The sequence below is a fragment of the Triturus cristatus genome, chromosome 11 (genome assembly GCF_964204655.1).
Source record: "Triturus cristatus chromosome 11, aTriCri1.1, whole genome shotgun sequence".
Lineage (NCBI taxonomy): Eukaryota > Metazoa > Chordata > Amphibia > Caudata > Salamandridae > Triturus > Triturus cristatus.
In genome coordinates, this window is record NC_140594.1 from 1,174,401,568 (window position 1) to 1,174,421,559 (window position 19,992).

At 45.1% G+C, this 19,992-nt stretch overlaps 1 protein-coding gene across 4 annotated transcripts in view; it reads right to left on the reverse strand.

Annotated features, from left to right (window-relative positions):
• Positions 1 to 19,992, reverse strand: part of TP63 (tumor protein p63) — a 546,450-nt gene that overhangs the window by 35,328 nt on the left and 491,130 nt on the right. For all 4 annotated transcript variants that reach the window (XM_085635888.1, XM_085635887.1, XM_085635889.1 and 1 more), the window contains 7 exons: positions 18,361 to 18,547; positions 15,059 to 15,174; positions 14,125 to 14,234; positions 12,091 to 12,215; positions 11,061 to 11,146; positions 9,216 to 9,340; positions 8,343 to 8,516 (listed from right to left, as the gene is read on the reverse strand). In XM_085635888.1, coding sequence (XP_085492014.1) covers positions 8,343 to 8,516; positions 9,216 to 9,340; positions 11,061 to 11,146; positions 12,091 to 12,215; positions 14,125 to 14,234; positions 15,059 to 15,174; positions 18,361 to 18,547 — 923 coding nt within the window. The remainder of the gene's footprint in view (positions 1 to 8,342; positions 8,517 to 9,215; positions 9,341 to 11,060; positions 11,147 to 12,090; positions 12,216 to 14,124; positions 14,235 to 15,058; positions 15,175 to 18,360; positions 18,548 to 19,992) is intronic.

Here is a 19,992-nt window from a genome sequence, read left to right on the forward strand (position 1 = left end):
AACAATTCCACCCCAAATGACCCAGACTGCAGGAAATGCCATTTACCTTGCCAACCTTATAAAAATTCACCCAAACGGTAGAACTCTCCCCAAAAACACATGTGTACAACTTACCTAATACCACCCAGAAGGTGAAAAAGTCGACCTCAAATGGTCCATTCTGTAGGACTGTAGAAGATGGTCTCCATCCCCACCCTAATAAAATTCTTCTGTAGTAGCATTTCCCCCAAAAAACGTGTAGAACTTACACCATAACACCCAGCAGGTGAAAAAGTCTACACCAAGACTGAAGGAATACTACAACGAAGAGCATAGAATTTCCCAGACTGTGCAACTGATCATGCCTTCAAAATCATCCATGACATAAAACTTACCCTCCAAATGATCCAGACTGTGGAAGTCACCCCCACCACCTAGGTCATGTGCAAGATATTCCAAATGCGCCTACAACACCCAACTCCCAGTATGTATACGAGTCTCCCTTTGAAGCCATGCAAACACTACTCCATTCATCCTATGACACCCATCACTCGAGATCACGAGTCCCTGTTCACGCAAAATGTGCAGAAGATGCCATCCGAGGCCACAATGCCAGTCTCAATTTAGACATGAATCTCCAACGCTGCCCACAACACCCAGGACTCATGCACAAGTGCCTCTGAGACTTCAATGTCTTGATGTCCAGGACTCATGAACGAGTGCCTCTGAGACTTCAATGTCTTGATGTCCAGGACTCATGCACAAGTGCCTCTGAGACTTCAATGTCGATGTCCAGGACTCATGCACGAGTGCCTCTGAGACTTCAATGTCTTGATGTCCAGGACTCATGCACGAGTGCCTCTGAGACTTCAATGTCTTGATGTCTAGGACTCATGCACGAGTGCCTTTGAGACTTCAATGTCTTGATGTCTAGGACTCATGCACGAGTGCCTCGGAGACTTCAATGTCTTGATGCCCTGACTCCAGCCTGGGCTTCCATCTCATGTGCTTGATGTGCCGCCATCACATTGGTCTTTAGAGGAAATGCAGAGTCACATGCCGCTACTTCTAGTATCTGAACAGTTTTGTGCTCTAAAGCCTGGCGGCACCATAACTTGCGAACACTTCCATCGACAAAGAGACAGATGTGAATTCAGGGGGCATTCACTACTGTTGCAAATGAAGAACACTTCGCACAAAACATGCAGACCTAGCTTGCTCCTTTAGGGAAAGCCTCTGCAACAGAACCTTGAAAGATCATGAAAAACTAACTGAAGAAACCAAACACCCAGGCACTAAACACATTGTATACATTATGAACTTCTTCCATAGTGTGGTTTAGAATAACAAATGTTTTTTTTGCAAATAGAAAAGTCAGATAAAAAACTCTAAACTACTCCTATGCTAGCTGGCCTTTGTCTGACAAGAAGGGTGTGGAAGAAGTGCAGCTGTAAAAAAAAAAAAAAAAGAAGACTTGGTGCTTGCAATACACTCAGAGTGGCCCTTGGGTGTGCCCCTTGAACCATTGGCTTTCTTTGACCAGCCTTTTCCAGTGCTTGGCTTGAAGGCTTTGTCAAGCCGGTCTTCGATCAGGTCTGTGCAGTATTCATCTTCCCCATCTAATGCTCCTGGCTGTTTGTGCGTCCTGCTGCAAACGCTTGAGAGCGCGCATTGAACTGCAGCAAGAGATACTATAAGAGTACAGCCTCTTCGGTCTACTCCATGGGGCCCCCCCCAGAGTGCCTCACTTTACTGTTCTACCGCTGCACGCGTTGGCGCATTAAACCCAGACCTACTGGACCTGCCCATTATTATTACTATATTAAACTGGAGCACACTGGAAAATACCTCAAAACAAACACGGGACAAATAGTGACATAGGAGTAGGCAAACGTTTGGTAACTTTAAAATATCAAGATTTATTCTATTCATTTGGTGCATTAAAAGTGTTATTCGTATAAAAAAGTTTGAGAGACAATTATGACATTCGTTCACATGGAACAGACAAAGAATCCTACGAACAGGTAATGATGCATGCCCATATCCTGGCAGCAGAATGGTCCTAGGGCAATTTAACGGATGGTTCAAAAAAGAAATATTGAAATATTAAGCTATTTCTTATGTGACATACAATGGAAAACACAGGCATCACGTGTTTGCGCTATATATTATAAAAAATAAAAAAAATAAAAAAGACTTCCTCGCGGCTTCTGATCATAGTAGCATAAGCTTAAAAGCCAGTGTAAATGTGACTTCTTAATATTCAGATAGCGTCGTCCCTGGAAATACATGGTAAGCCGTTTATATATCAGGGCTACTGCACAATCCACCATGCCGCAGTTTATAGAAGTCACCAATGCTGGGATCTGAAAACGGTCGTGCTTTTAGCAGGTCTTTGGGGTGCAGACGCTCTTGTGCAAGAGGTTTCGAGCGACTGCCTCGATCCACCCTGTTCTAATTGGAAACGAGCAGACCAGGACTCATTCAGGATCTGGTGGAAGTTTGCAATATCAGCGACTTGGGTACTCTTGTCTTCCTAGTGCTGAGTAAGCCTTTAATGAAGGCAGGTCGAAACGCGCCGACTTACTAGTACGAGGAGACAAACGAGATACATTATCTAATTATTTTGAGTCATAAGGAGAAATTTAAGGGGGTGAATTCCCCGGGACTTTGACTAGATGACGACCTCCAGGTGGATTGAGGGTGGACTCATTTCACAATCACCTGTGAATTATGAAAAATAAGACAGCGAGGAGGAGACAATGGACCATGAGCTCTCCCACTTCACACGTATAATTGGAAGGTGCTACACTTTCTCGCTTCTTGATGGTTTTGTGTAATGTGTGAAAGTTTTACTTATGTAATCAAAGGTTCTTTATTCATTTATTTTCTTCACCAGACATTAGAAATCATTAACAAATGTATATGGATGCAGTTAGGTGTACAGATAGTCTGAATAATTAACTTATAATTGATTTAGTCATATTCCAGATGGAAATGTATGGTTTCATTGCGACTTGAATGGTCATATCAATTCCTCCCTAGGGTATACTACTTTCCATTTTTGAGGGATTTCTGCCCTGGTTACATGGGGTTATATAGGCAACATCCTTGCTTTTAATTTTTTACATATGCTTTACATATAAAGCACCTGCTGGCCTGGTCCCCTAAAAAAGAGTTTAATGTCCGACTATTAAAAAACAGAAGTATTACAATGCTTAAGAGAAGAGCAGTTGTCCAAACCAACTGGAATTCATTCGGTTGACAGATTGTTATATTTTCGACTAGACCAATGTATAGAATCTCACCTGAAAATCCCGGAATTGAAAACAGACCAGACCTGACAAGTTTGTAATTAGAATTACTGCACAGGACGTAGATGGAAAGAGACTCACTGCCATCTGAAGATGATAACTTCCCCCGTGGACACCCGAGCTGGGACTACAGAAATCATCTATTGAAAGGTGCATTCCGAGTGGCCAACAGTTTCCATCTCAGAGTCTTCCAACCTAAGTACGTCCTTTTTAGCCAATGCGCTTGGGGAGTGGAAACACTTCTCCAATAAGTGCCTTGCATGTGGGTCTCGAAATCTTTTATTCTCAAATTATATACAACAGTATCTTGGACAATTTTACAAAATGATGAATTAAAAGGGACAGTAAGGAAAATAGGAATGGATACAAGACAACAGTAAAAATAAAAACATTTATTGGAAATTAACACCACACATCCATGTAGGAAAAAACAACAATTCAATTATTGCCAATTTATGCAGAGTATAGTACACAAGTGACAGTTTATCTTATTTTAATCAGGATTTTACGTGTCAAAGCAAATCATCTGTTTTAAAAATGAAACAGAAGAAAATAAGTTTAGGAGCTGAAAAACGTGTTCCTCAAAGCACTGCCAAGTTTTTAACTGTAAATAAAAAGTCAAACACACTAACTGCGCTGCCTTAGAATACATGTTTTATGTTAACATCAAACAATTTAAATGTTATGAGACACGTATAAAAACAAATATGTTCTGTTTCGTTCAAACAGCTGTTTAAGGAGCAAAACTCCAGATTTTGGAAGGCCAAAATTAAGTTAAAAAAAATAACACTCCAATACATGTCCATCAAAGTGCTTATATAAATCCGTCCAGCAGGATCCTAGCTTAAAGCCAGCTACATTTTTGCTAGTTAAATAAAATGCATTTAAAAGGCCCGAATGAACTGACTGTAGAAAAATAAAAATCAGTCACAGGCAATGGCCTTTAAAGCAGAACAATTAAAACATTTCACAAAAATATAAAGACTGAGACCTGCTCAAGTGTTCCATCATAATTTTCCTCGGCCAGCATAATGACAACAAAGGGACATACAGACACTGGCACAAAGCTTCTTCTAAAACGCCATTACAGTTCTTGTGGGAGTTCCCAATGCTATGCTACATTGAAATCTCCAGAAATGTGAATTCTCTCCTCAATGGTTGAGTCCCTTCAGAACAATTTCTTTACCTATTGAGCCTTCTCTAAGCAGGTTGCTGTTGCATGAGTCCCTCGGAGAGCTTGCGAGGGAGGACGTCATTAGTCCGTGAACCGGCGGCGCAAGTGACGTGGGTGCCAAGAATCAACGCAGAGACCTATTGATCCAACCAACTACTGCACAGTGTCCATCGTCTGACAAAGAGTCATAAAGTCCTGCGAGTGGACAGGACCAGACAATCCCTCGCTTACAAGAGAAGACTTGCTTATGGGCAGGCTCAGCGGTTTTAGGTATGAGGAATGTTTTAAAAAGGCATCATTCTGCCTCAGAAGGTCTCTCCTTGGGTCCGTGAGTTCGTTCCTGAAGCAGGATGTAAGGAGACTGCAGAGAGGAACCAAAGAGAGAGAAGAGCAGTTGAAGGCATGGGGTATCGAACCACACTGACACTCATGATCACAGCATGTGCTAGAATGAGCACAAGAGGGTAGCGAGGTCAAATAAGGCTAAGCATGAAGCACAACACGTTAGGGAGCCTGCCAATCCCCAATGTCCTGAGAGGACTGTAGGGTCAACAAAAGGAGTCTGCAAGCATTATCAAGGAGACGTGCAGTATTTGTACATTGCCAATAAAATATACGTTAAACAAGTCCCATAACTTTAGGAATATTAGTCAACAGCAGGGGTGGTACCTGCTTGCCGGTGTAACTATTGCATAATATGCATCTCTTCAAAGCTGCACTTGAACATTGATTCCATCATAACAGGCACCGTTTGAAACACATGCAAGCACCTCTAAGGACAAGCAAAAGGCTGGGCAAGAGGCACAGAGTTGGGGATAGGTAAAAGAGTACGCTATTGAGTTATCAAATGTGGTGCTGGGAAGCATTTGTAGAGTGACTCCCATGTTAATAAGCAAACCGGGATTTCATTTAATCAACAGAAAAAGGCCTCCCTGTGGCCATCTTGTGCACTAGTAGGAAGGATTCTATGTAGCAGAGAGGCTTAGCGACACACGGAAAGATGGAAGCATAGCTGCTTTTAGTGCCAGGTGAAATGCGAGCTGCTAAACCTGTGATCATGGAGAGGTCTGCAACAGTACAGAAAAGCAGGCATGCATATCACCAGACCGCAAACAGAAGCAGAGAAGAGAAGAGCACTTGGAATCACTCTACCCCTTTCATCAGCCCAGTTCCTCTACCAACAGCATAACATAACACCATCTGGTTTGGCTAGCGGGAGGGCACCTTCTTGAGAGATGGTAGGGTGAGAAGAAGGAATTTGCAAAGTTCAACTATTTGAAGTTTTTGGATATTTGAAGTTTTTGGATATTTTAAGACCAAAAAGGGTAGAAAGAAAGGGTATCATGTCTCCGCTATCCGGAAAGCTCTGCATTAGTGCTGCTGAGAAAATGTGCTTGGTCTATTGTGGATACTAGTCTGACTTTCATACAGAATTAATTTCACAAACTTTGAGCGTGCCCTCTGTGCCCAAGGAGCAGTATCTTTATTGGACAAGAACAGATTTCCCAGTAGTTAAAGCCTAATACTAATAAAGTTAACCTCTCCCAAGACTCCAGCATGTACACCCAACTCTCTAACTCTCCAGCAATCACCCAGTACTGCACAAGTGAAAGAAGAACAGAAAATGGACCCCCAGGCCTTCCTTAGAAGGTATGTAATCCTACCACAAAGTTAAAGCAGTATTTGAGAAGAAAGTGAGACGGCTAGCGGCAGGAAACAGGACTGGAGAGTCATGGCCGTGGCTGCCTCCCAGTCCGTCTCCTCCTCTCCAGCACAGACGGGCAGATCTTGTTTTTGGGTGAAAGTGGCTCCAACATTGCCGCCGGTCCGAGAGCTGCTAAGACTGGGCAAAGCAGTGTTGCAAGCATCACTGAATGCACAGGTTCTCATGCAGTGACAAGGGCTGCAGTTCCAGAGACCAAGAGGCCTCTATGCTTGAGCACAGCCTCCTCACTGCATGCTAGCAGCAAGTGAGACAAACCCGAGTGAAATCATTTCATTCCAACTGCCCTTCTCAACGTGTAACTTTTGAAAGCGCGCGACCTGCTCCAAGGACAGGCTTCTGATATTGAAAAGAGTCTAAAACTTATGTCTGAGTGCACATGTGCTGTGCCGAGAGGTGGAGTCTCTCAAGGTGAAACAAGGACCGACCTGCCATATTGTAGGTAGACTCTTCTCCAAGAAACTAGACCTCGAAGACCGGAGAGCGAGGACATTATGGTGAGGCTATGAAGGGTGTTACAGGAGTGGCGAACCTGTGCCCCCAGCAAGTGTGCAGACTTCTAGCCAATCGGATATTGTCAGTTCTAGGAAAACCAGCCGAATGTGTCTTTTTGGGAGACCAGGATGCCCATGACTAACATTTTGTCATTGATCAGTTTCACTTGACCAATGTATGGAAGAATGGAGAGAGAAAGCTTCCTTTCCTGAGAGTGGTCCTCACTTTAAAATGAGACCACACTTCCAGTGCATACAGGGAATATTATTCGAGCATAAGAAAGCTATATTTCATCTCTAACAGGGGATGAAGACTCAAAGATGGCAGATAAAATGTCAAAGAACACTGGCAAATGTACCCAACTATGTAGCATTATGAAGGATCCAAGACTTCTCTCGAAAGATCACCCCAGGAGGCATGTTCATCTCAGAGGACACCTTGCCCAGGATACCTCTGTCTCTCCCTTGTTAACTCCAATAAAGTTACAGATTATGGTTACTGCAGGTTAGGGGAGCACCCATAGACAACAGCAAAGTATGGATTCCAAACACCCTTTTGCCTGGCCAGCTGCTGCCTGTGACAGGCAGATGAACATACCACCCTACTCTCAGCCGCCTGCTCTGGGACGCTCTGAAATAATGTTACAAGTTTAATCCATGCTCCTGTACCAGAGTGACATTAACAAAATCTTCAACACATATGAAGTGAAACATTCAATTCCCTTATGATAGATACATTTCATCTTGCTCTCACCAGCAAGGACGTGAATATGCACGAGTATGTATGCCAGTATGCACTATAAACCAGCAAACGCACCGATGAGGTCTGGCGTACAAGAAAGAGGCAAAGGTTTGATTGACAACTCATGTGTGAGGGACATCTTCCTAACATTTAAAAGACTCTAATCCGGGTCCAACAGTAATTCAAATGCGCCCTGCCTGCAGGGCGACTTCCCGACGTCTCAATATTGTCGGACAGTGTACCTCAACGCTGCACCTGTCGAATGTTTAAAGGAAAGTATAGTGCAATATACAGACGAGTGACTCAATCAGACACAGTAACACAGGCAGCCAATGTGGGATCCTACAGTGGATGCATTACAATCTATCTACTGCCCTCGAATAAAGTCAGCAAAACATCAAAATAGAGTTACTGTGTCCTTTACATCTTTATAGCAGCCATACTACTGAAGGGTGCTTTCAATAACCGTTTAAATAGCAAAATGAATAAAAAGACTGTGCCTGGTCAGAGATAAATTTGAATATTGGAGTTTTTCTCAAACCCCTCCAACAGAGCTAAGCATGTGTACAGATCTAAGACAGGGCCCATCCTTCCCATCTTGTCAGGCAGTGCAAGAGCAGAGGTTGCCCAAGAACCAGAACAAGACCCTGATAAAAAATGCAAACCTTAAACTCCAATAAATAGACTCTCCTAAGGAACAGAATATAGATTGCAAAACCTTAGGAAGGGCTCCCTAGGTTGAAGGGGCCCGATACGCTACACGGGTCACTTTCAAGAGTTGTTGAATGCTGCTGCAAGACGGAGCAGAGTAAGCAGCTGGAATTTGTCTTTACAAAGTCATGCAAGGCCATAGTTTCTTCTTACTATCCCCCTGTTGCAGTAGTAGGCTTAAAACCTTCTTGTATACATGACCTACCGCTCATTAAGGTAGTTTTCGGCTCGAACGTCCTGCTCGATGGGCGACTGCTTGAGTGTGTGCTCCATGTAGGCGTTGTTGCTCTGCGCCCTTTTCTGCCACTGCTGAATAGAGAAGGTGTCGCTGCGGCCGGTGTTCCGGGACCCAGCCAGGGCACTCTGGAGGCTTCGGTCTCTGTAAGGTTAATGAGAGCTCTTAAGTACTTTGACACAGGCATCAGCACGATAGCTGTCCCCCTTTCACTGGCATTCTACAAACATGAGCAAGATGCCATCATAGAACCCAACCAAATATCTTCGGTAGACATATAGGCCATATAAAGGCAGTGATGACGAAGGGGGCCAATCTTGAGCTCGGATTCCCTGTGGCGTGGGGTTCACTACAGAACTCTCACGCGTTGAAATGAGCTCCAATTACAAACTCCGATTGAACACCCCATGCCAACCAACACGTTTCTCCTCTAGGACCTCCAGCTAACTATCCTTCAACAGGATACCCTTTACACTCCTCATTAATGAGACAATCTTTCATAGTGCCAATACATAAATAATGCCAGCATGCAGATTATGGCAAATTGGGCTTATATGATCAACTTTCCTCCTCAATTATAACTTGTCTGGAAAGTTCTGCTGATGGTTCAATGCAGGGTATGAGATTCCACAATATGTAGTGTACCATCTTGGCCCACCACAGTGATAACACTCTTCATACAGGTAAAGCACAGTCAATGTGCTGGCTCTAAGTGGGGACAATGTATTATGTCTAAGTGATTCCAGATGAGGAGCACACCAGAGTTGGGCACAGAAGAAACAGATGGCATCTACCAGTCACTCTCTCCCCATCTCTTTAACAACGTGTGAGAATTACACTTACTGCTTCTGGAGTAAGTGCTGCTGCTGCTGTCGGTACGTGTCGATCGTGTGCTGCGGGAGGTACTGCATCAGCTCCAAGGACTCTTTGATCTTCAGTAGTACTTCATAGATCTCACGGCTCTTAACCTGCACCATCAAGACAAAAGGATCGCAGCGGTCAACCCTCATGCAACTATCATCTCAAAAATCCAACGTAGAATTGGGTAAGGGGCAAAACTGCCATAAAATAGATGCTGTACTAAAGATGTACAGGCGTTCTCCCCCTTCTATGCACAATGAAACAGTAACGCCACGGAGGTTGCATCAAATGTCGTTAAACACATGGCTTAACAGAGGCACACAACAACAAACCACAAGACTGTCCGTGAGGCTGTTGTCTTTGAATCGAACATACAAGATGTCTTCAAGGCTATGTTCCTAAGCACACTGCCAACCTGTGCCCTGCTCACAAACACACCCTCCATAAGTATTAGTCACTACTTCCAACAGGCTCCGCTGCGCCAAGTCTCATAAGCCAAGGCGTTAAAGGACGAGAAGACACTTTCTTGGTCCGTTTCAGTGTGGAGCTATAACACAAGTGTCAATCACTGGAAAAGTGACCAGTGATGTCTCAGTTGTGCCTTGTGTGGGTGGAATCTGTGATGGGGCCGCATTCATGTCCCTCATTTAACCTGTATTTTTTTTTGTCTAAGGTCTGGCTGAATATCAGATGAACCTGCCTAAAGCTAGAAGGTGTATGATTCAGAGATAGATCTTTGCCAGGGACAGGACCCATACAGTCACTACGTTCCTCCGTCAGCGGGGACATAAGAGTAGAAAGGGAGAACAGTCTGTGGGGACCACAAGCTAAACTTTACTAATCGCCAATATTACAAAAATAAAACTGAGCCAGAGGCAATTCTTGCTTGGTATCAGCTCTTGCTTTAGGTATACTGCTTACAGACCAAATTCTTCCTTCAATCTGAACCAGTCATAATGCTCTGGGCTACTGTAGGCCCTGCTCAGAGTCCGCTTTTGCTTTAGGTGTAGGTTTATCCCTTACTGCCCGACTTTAACCTTCCATCTGAACCAGTCATAATGCTGTAGGCTCTGCTCAGAGTCCGCTCTTACTTTAGGTTTATCCCTTACTGCCCGACTTTAACCTTCCATCTGAACCAGTCATAATGCTCTGGGCTATTGTAGGCCCTGCTCAGAGTCCGCTCTTACTTTAGGTTTATCCCTTACTGCCCGACTTTAACCTTCCATCTGAACCAGTCATAATGCTGTAGGCTCTGCTCAGAGTCCGCTCTTACTTTAGGTTTATCCCTTACTGCCCGACTTTAACCTTCCATCTGAACCAGTCATAATGCTCTGGGCTACTGTAGGCCCTGCTCAGAGTCCGCTCTTGCTTTAGGTTTACCCTTACTGCCTGACTTTAACCTTCTATCTGAAGCAATCGCAGTATTCTGGGCTACCAGAGGCGCTGCTTAGCGTCAGCTCTTACTTCAAGTTTATCTTTTACTACCAGACTGCAGCTATCCATCTGGACCAGTCATAATACTCTGAGATACTGTAGGCCCTGCTTAGTGTCAGCAGTTATGTTAGGTTTACTGCCCTTTGTTGCCCTAGGCCAGTCATGGTACTCTTGACTGCTTGAGAGGGGCATCAGCTATTACTTCAGGATTACTGCCCATTGTCCAACCATAGGCCTCCCATGTGAATGAGTCATGACACAGATCAGAACACTACAAATCCTGCCTGGGGTCAACACTTACTATAGACTTACTAGCTCTAGCCTCTCCTAGGCCTTCATGGGACTTTCGAGTCTGAAGAGCACTAACAAGACAGCGGAGAAGGTACTACTTACAGGCAAGTACAAGACCTCATCATCTGGCGTCCGGCGCTTTTTGATTGATGTCATCTGTATGCCGTGCGTGCTCTGTCGAAAGGTAGCTGGAACAGAAAGTACTGACATCAAGATCTGTTCTAAATGCTTTGCTTTCATCAGAAATAGTTTAATGGTACCGGTTTGCTACATCAGTTAACCTTCATGTTATGTTACCGTTTTTTTTTTTTTTATCCAAAATGAATCTAAAGCCATGCATGCAGGCAAAACTCACTATGAAGTACTTACTAGGAGCAACACAGAATTAATTTTTGAAAAGTAGCACGTGCCCACTGGCACCTACTTGTACATAAGCCTTCCCCCAGAATCATGAGTCAACAGATCTAAAATCTAACAGAGGCTAGGCACAATGTGCAACTGAAGTACTACACACTAAAGGTAACCCCACCGAATCTGAACACGCATGTGCAGACCTGAAGCAGGCACAGTCGACAATCTTGGAATGGTCTGTACTGTAGGCTATTGAAGCTCACAAGAATATCTTTGGGACTTCTACTCAGGACAAGCCTATGTGGCACCCTTTAGCTGGAGGGATAGAATATCTGGGGTAGCTGCACCTGCCATGCCGAGACAGGATGCGGTAACTGCCTCTGGCATGCCAACTGAGGATGTGGTACCTGCACCTAGCATGTAAAGAGAGAATGCACTAGTTGCATCTGGCACACAGGAAAAGGTAGCTGCGCTTGGCATGTCAAGAAAGGATGAAGTAGCTGCACCTGGCAATCCGAGAGGAGACGGTAACTGCCCCTGGCAAGCTGATAGAGGGCACGGTACCTGCACCTAGCACGCCCAAAGAGGACGCTCTAGCTGCACCTGGCATGCCCAGAGAGGAGAATTTAGCTCCTCCAGGCATGACGAGAGAGTAGGCAGCAAATGCCCCTGGCAAGCTGACAGAGGAAATGGTAGCTACCCCTGGCACGCAGAGAGACAATGTGGTAGCTGCGCCTGGCATCCCCAGAGAGGACGTGCGTTTGCTCGGCTGTGCTCATACCGTCACCGTTCTTTGGGTTGTCCGTCACTTGCTGCTTTCGGATACTGTCCTCGTCTGCTTTCCGATCGCGGCCTGGACAGGCGCATATGCGGGCTTCAAAGCACCGGCGCCCCAAAACCTGACCACTGCAGGTGGGAAGGGAAAAAAGTAAAGCAAAACTGGTGAGCCACAAAGTATGCAATTTAATTTGTTTGAACAAAAAATTTAAATACACACTAAAGTATTAGTTGATAAAATGTGCTAATACATTTACTAATACGTTTGAACCTTGATGAACACTTTGTACCTCTGCGAGTTACAATTTCTGTATCAAGTCTGCTATTACTGAAATTTCACTCTTGAGCCTGGGCCTTGAGGCTGCTCCCACTACTGAGCCAATGTGTGTGTGTGTGTGCGCGTGTGTGTGTGTGAGAGCGTGCGCGTGAGCGTGTGTGTTTCACAGGCCTGCACCTTCTTTTTCAATGCTTATAAGTCACCCCTTAGGCAAACCCTAAATGCTAATAGGGCACGGTGAAAGGTATTTAAAAAAGCAGGACATGTATATTTATTTATTTATTTACATGTTCGGACAGTAAAAAAGCCTCCAAAGTTGTTTTTTACTGGGGCAGTGCTAGCCTCGAACGGACTAACACTGGCATACCCTAATACATTTAATTAATAAGGGCTAAATTCAGTTTGGGAGGAGGAAATAAAAAAAATTCAAAACCACCTCGTAATAGTGATTTGAAATCCAATGTAATGGTAAAGTTGGATTTTGAGTTGCCATTTCTCTGGCCAAACCTAAAGCTGGATTATTGCCAGAGTACTAGGTGTGGGGAGCTATGGTTCTTCCCATAAGGATGCGAGGAACGAGCTGCACCCCTGTCCTGATCACACTTCAAAGGGGCCAGCTCTGACACACAGAAAAGAACCTGAGACCAGGCCTGTTTCTAGCCTTTGCTTCACTAGCCAGGCTGGAGCCAAACCCAGAGGAGGGGGGTCAGGCGAGACTGACAAGAACCAGTTTAGGACATAGGAGGTGGACAAAGGATTGTTCTATACCCACAGGCTGACACTGGGCAAAAGACTGGCAACCCCTGAACCTCACATGAGAGCACTGCTATACCAGTGGAAGAACAGAAGTCTGACGTGAGAAGAGGCTTGAAGACTGTTCCCAAGACAAAGACCTGGAGTCCAAGGGTCATAAGGCTGGACTTCTGCTTGGGCTACAAGGACACACAAAGCTCAAAGAGGCCCTTTTCTTGCAACTACCCAGCTGATCCGGACTGGCCCAGTGCTTTAAATGGACCGGTACAGAGTACCAGCACTTTTTTATTTTAAGAAGGAGAGTACCCGCACATCTCAATAGTGATGTAGTACGTTTAATTGGAAAGTACCAGCACTTCAATTTTTCCATTTCAAGCACTGGACTGCTGTGGCCGCAACCATGTGCCTGTAAGTGCCTTCCTGGAGGACTTCAGAAGCATATTCCGTGGAGGATTGAGACTTGTAGGACTTGAGTCAGAAGGTAAAATCTTTGATGAGGACAAACCTAGTTGGTGTATCGGATTGTTTTCCCTAGCAGTCAAGAGTCAAACTGCATGTAGGTCCTATCCTACCACAACCGTGAACTATTATCGGCACTTTCTGCTTCTTGGCGCTATTTCTAAACATTTCAAAATTAATAGCCCAATTCCTCCTATTGCACTTTTGCCAATTTGGTGTAATTTTACTAAATTATATTCTATTTTACGAATTAGGTTTGGGATTTTTACTGTTTTGCTTACAATGTTATTGTTTAGTACTGCATAAATACTTTACACATTGCCTCTAATTTAAGTGTGACTGCTTTGAGCTACAACTACAAGGGGGTTGAACACATGTCTATTCAGTGAATTTTATGGTTCACCCTTACAGGGATGTGATTTGTGGTGGGTTCACCCACCTCAACTAATACCCCAATCTCTTACACTGGGATACTTCTGCTGGTAACCCGTGAGGCAAACAGCCACATCCTTAGCCTGAAAGGACTTACAGAAATCACCAGACACTTACTCTCGTGTCTCCAGCGTGACGATGATGAGGATAGGCCGACGGTTCATGCCACCCACACAGCTGCTGTTGCACATAAAATTATACAATATCGTCGTAAACTCTGTGCCAACCTGCACACAGGGAAGATAGAAAGATTGTTTCCTCAGAGACTCATGATGGAATACTGTTCATTTTGTTTTTGTTTAAGGGGGTTCATAGAGAAACAACCAGACATGGTAAGGCATATTTCATGCATGCATGCATGTAAAAAACATATCATCTACATGTGCGCACATGTACAATCCAATGTGAATTGCGCTCTAGTAAGTGCCATGTGCACAAAGTGTACACAGTCGAAGGGGCCTGCTAGAGGATCAGCTCTCTCTTCAGTGACTGATATGGGTGAAGCTAGGGGCTGTCGTACTATGAATGCAGCAAAATCCATCATCCTCCCCAAGTGGCCCATGGGAGCCGCTGATTATTAAGTGACAAACGTGTGCTGCTTTAATAAGCAAGAACATGAAGCAGGCCTGATACCCAAACAGTGGCATGTATACATCTGAATGGGGCGCCTTAGATGTAATAGGACTTTTCTTATCTTGCATTACGACCTTCCACCTAAATTACCTTTTTAAAAAAAAGGTTAAAGAGCTAACTGCACCAGAATTACAAGATATCAAACATACAAAATAATGCTTCTCATTGGCACATTGGAATATTGGGAGCTCCATTTAAGAAAACGGAGTGACTCTGGGGTAATGATGACTGGGACAAGTCTTCTGGTCAAATGTTCCAATGTTTGTCCATTTTTAATGTAGACCATTCTACCCTCAGTAGTGGCACGTCATCATAGTCCTCTTGCCTCTGGCTATCGCCATTACAGGTCCATTCCTCATATACAGGTCCATGCCTGCGGCTCGGGCCCATGACTCAGGTTTGGGTGCAGAATGTGTACCTGTGGGGGTTCATAGGGCACCAGGACACTCTGCCTTCCGGTGATGGGGTCCTCCACGTACTGCGCATGGCTGTTGCCTTCCACGCGAATGAGGTGGCTCGGCGGAGCAATCTGTCCTGGAGGAGGAGACAGAATCCAACCCTAAGTAAACAGTGAGGAACACATGGCCCACCTATGAAAATCCCAGCAGACAGGTTATTGAACGATGCAAACATTGGTCGTCACCCTAGGTACTCCAGCTAAAACCCACAATTGCTATAAAACAGTGTGCCCTACGTTGTGACGTCCATGCCGGGATACTCCAGGGAGCTACGACAAGGATTGGCCCTTAGCAGACCAACAACCACTGATGTAAAGAAACCTTGGGGGCCTCCTGCAAGGCACTCAGTGTGGCCCCCACACATACATCACTGGTGAAAACGTGGTTTTTGAAGGTTAACTTATTACCTTTCACTTAAATATAACCTTTACTGTGAATTTTAGGACTAAAGTGTGAAGGTTTTCAGGGACACTTTTATACACTGCCCCAAGCATGAAGAAACAGGAGCTGGCAGTCTCAAAGAGGACAAGTGGCTACTTACTTTTTTCAGTTAAGAGTATGCTCGGATTTTGGAGTTCACGCTTATAATGATTAAAATTAAATGACAGAGTCGCATAACTTTTTGACCGCTAAAACAAAAGCCTGATTTTTGGTTTCCTTTTTAGGTCGAGCCTGGGCAGCAAATGCGCTGCACTGTGGCATGCTGTGTTGGAGTATGGAATAGAAGCCCGCCCACTCTCCGCCCATATTTATCATTGGCTTGTGTCATTCCTCTTTGTAAATTTTGACTTGTGATTCATTAATAGGCTTTGGAGTCCCTCCTTAATAACGCCTTGTCTTCATTTGTGACTTCCCATAAGGACTGGCCCTTTTACTTCAGTTGTTGCACTGTACGTCTTTTTTAGGTCTCGCCTAAGCCAGCGCATGCGCTGCCCTGGCGAGACTTTTAGTAAGTGGGCTTCAAAAATCAGACCACATGCTTTTTGTGTGACCCAAAGCGTGCGGTTACGCGCACTGTTACGCGCATAGGCGCCACCTGGCTTTCATCTCTCGTCATTGCTCATTAAGCGCATCGCTCGCAGGCACCCTTACACTCGCGGGATGCTGCACCTGCTTTCACTTTTGCCGCCGAGTGCGCACACAACTCCCGGGCTTGTTATTTGTTAGCGACTCGTCAGCCTTGGGAAACCTAAAATATAAAATGAGTGCTGTAATTTTAATGTTCCGCATCAGATGAGTGATTATACTCTTGTACAGTTCAGCAGATACTCAGTTTTCCAGCGCGGGTAACGCTCACTCAGTAGTTGGCGCCTTTCTGGGCTGGATGTAGAGATCTGCGGTTCCCACTGGCTGTGCGGCTCTCACTGGCTGTGCAGCCCTCTACTTCCTGGCTCAGTTTACAACAGGTCAGTCAGATCTTATCTCTCAGGTACACATTTGCCATTGTTATTAGTGATAACTGTTTCATGTTTATATTTAGCTTTTTTCGCCATGTGGAAAATTGTATGTGGTCCATGATTGCACAAGCCTCCTATCTATGTAAACGGTTTATTGCATTATTAAGTCACATTTATACAATCAGGTGCGAAACCGGCGAGGTCGCATCCTGCTCACCTTGGGGTTAAGCTTTCTATTACAGCACCGCGTAACCATCTCCTCTGAAGATTTACCAGGGTACGGCTGCCGTGAAGGTGAAATTGGCAAACATTATCAAACCTGTTCTAGTGAAGGAATTTCGATTATTGGTTTATCTGCTATTACATGTGATGCCATGCTGACAGACCTTAAGCCCTTTAAATTAGTATATTTCTCAACTAAAACTAGTCTTGGGGACTTGATATCAGACTACAGTTGGGTTTAATCATGGAAAACTATAGTTGGGTAGTATAATGAAAACGTCTTTCTTAGGTCTTTAAGTGGGCCGGGTCTGAGCACCTGCAGTTTTTTTTTAAAGGAAGCCTTGAAACGGGCCAGGCTATTGTGTACTGGCCAGTGTTTTCACAAAGAACCCCGTCTACACACCTGATTGTCTACAGACAGTAAGAATTATACAAGGATGTTACAAGCGCTGTAATTCTGTATTCTATGTACATTTAATCTTCATCCACAAAAAAGCACCTTGAGGCAGTATACTTAGCAGCCACCCTCTCTGTACGAATGTTCATTGGTTCACAAGACAAGTGATCTTCCTGTGAGCTAAAGTGACCTAGGAACCAGAAGCCAGTCATCATTGTATCAAACTTATTTTTTTTCTTGTGTCATATGTGAAGAGAAGCTCCACGCAGCAACCTTATCTATATTACTGTGGTTTTCATTTAAAATTCAATAAGCTAGATCATAATATCACTTTAATTTAAAAGTAGACTTGGAAAACAATTAATAGCCAATAGGTCTCGCCTTTGGGACCTTATAAGTGTTTAGCCATGCAACAGTTGATGCTGTTGTACCAATGATATTGTGCTGCATAACTAAATACTTATAAGGTCCCAAAGGCGAGACCTATTGGCTATGCCAATGCTTGTTTAGTCTGTAAGCACTATTTTCTTTAATGCGTTTCTCTTACTGCAGGCACGACACGCTTTCCTGCAACATTCAGGCAGCCATGCGCGCTTTCACTTTCCGAGCAGCCCAGGACAATGGCGGCCACTTCTTTGAATAGGTCTCTCATTTACAAGAATTTGAGCTATTGGCATTTTAAATGACAATGACTTATTTATGTGTTAATTAGCAAAACAGGTAAATAAAAGGCATTGTCATTAAAAATGCCAATAGCTTAAACTATCGCAAATGCGAGACTTATTGCATTGCAAATGCTTGTTCGTACTTCTATCCCAGTGACAAGAAATAAGCCCTGCTGTGGGTGACTTGTGGCTCTGTCTCCCCAGTGAAGCTTGCTGTAAACCGCAGAAGACACTGCTGGCTGCAGCCTGACTGCACCTCTCTGCCCTGAGCTCTGCCTCTGCTCCACTGAGTGGACTCCAGCAGACACCTCAATCCCGGCCAGGTTGGCAGACGTAGATCCCGTGCCCAAGCCGCTCTGCTGCAGGCATGACACTTGACAGGCCTGCTTGCTGCAACATCTATGGGGTTTTTTACCAAAAAAATGTTCGTTTAGCAGCCAGCAAGGTCGGGGATGCCCCCTCTAGAATTTAATGTGTAGGGACAATGGCACCGTTAGGTCCCTGCCAAGGAGCCCCTGGAGTGAAGAGCAGACGTCACACTGCCCACAATCAGACTGTAAGCTACCCAAGCATGCCCATACCTTCGTTGAACTCTCGGCTGAGCTCATGGTTTGGGCAGCGCTTCACCACCTCGGTGACGTGTTCGGCCTTCTTGTAGACTGGCATGGCGCGGATAACAGCCCCCTGCGGAGGGGGCGTCATCACTTTGATCTGGATGGGACACGTCTTGGCAATCTGACAGTACAGTTTCTTCAGTTCCGTTGAATACTAGGCAAATGGAGGGAAAAGAACAACAAGTTACACAAGTGTTTTCGAACCTTGGATTTGTGCAAGTCTTGGTTGTGTAGTAAGAATAGTGCAAGTAAGTAGTGGTTCTGGTTCACTCACATCTTGGTGCTACAGTCAGTATTGCGAGTGAAGCGGAGCACTATTCTGGTGCTCGCCCACTGAACCTAGCATCCTCACAATAACAGCAGATTTACACCCCTTTCTGCGAGAGTTCACAAGTGTCACCAGAACCGAAGGCACAGACCATCGTGAAATGCTGAAACACCGGCCTTTAAAAGGCCGGCCTTTAAAAGGCAAAGACTTGTGGGTCAAACCTTCTGAGTAAGCGCGGCCATAACATGGAAATCTGAACCTTGGCACCACCACTTTATAAGTTTTTTTTTTTAAGGGGTGGGTGGAACTCAAGAGTTTCACTCCGCAGAATTTTGCTGAGTTACATAAAAAGTCTGCGAGATTCTGTGAAGTTCCAAAAGTGGGCAGAATGTGGCACGTTGCAATGCTTGCTCTGATTTTTGCGCCTGGAGTTGCTTTCGCGATGTAAAATCAGCGTAAAGAGCACCTTCCGGAGCGCCAGAGGGTGCTGCTTTTCACTGGAGTAGACTTTACACTCGAGCAACAGCTTTCTCAATGTGGACGGTCGCGACCTGCCGCGACGGCCCATGTTAACAAATCTTGCCAGGAGGCGTTCTAACACCCGAAAATTGTGCTAGGGAAAGCAAAATCTCGCTCGCGCTCACAAACTTAACGTTGGCAAGCCAAGTGTGAGAAACTCAGCTACGCAGCAGTTGGCGGAGTGTTGTCAGAAAGCCAAGTCCCAAGCGGAAGGCGGAGTGGGCAAAACTCTGAACTCCACTAGCAGAGCGGAATTTTTCGCCCACCCCTTGTATCTTTTAATCAGAGCTGAAAGTCCTCCTATTTCAAAAATACTTTAGATACCCACAGCACCGAGACCGCTCTACTCGCCGCCAAAGACAACATCTGCACCCTCCTCAACCAAGGACACACCACGGCCCTGATCCTACTGGACCTCTCTGCAGCATTCAACACTGTCTCCCACCACACACTCAGCGCCAGACTCCATGACGCCAGGTTACAGGGAAACGCCCTCAACTGGATCCGCTCCTTCCTCACCGGCAGAACCCAAAGAATCAGACAGCCACCCTTCCTCTCCGAACCCACGGAAATCAACTGTGGAGTACCCAAAGGATCGTTGCTCAGCCCCACGCTCCAACATCTACATGGCCCCCCTTGCCGTCATCAGACAACACGGACTCAGCGTAGTATCCTATGCTGACGACACTCAGCTCAGCCTCTCCCTCATCAAGGACCCCGTCACCACCAGACTCAACTTCCAGGAAGGAATGAAGGAAGGACGTAGCATCCTGGATGAGCAGCAGCTGCCTGAAGGTCAACTCAGAGAAGAC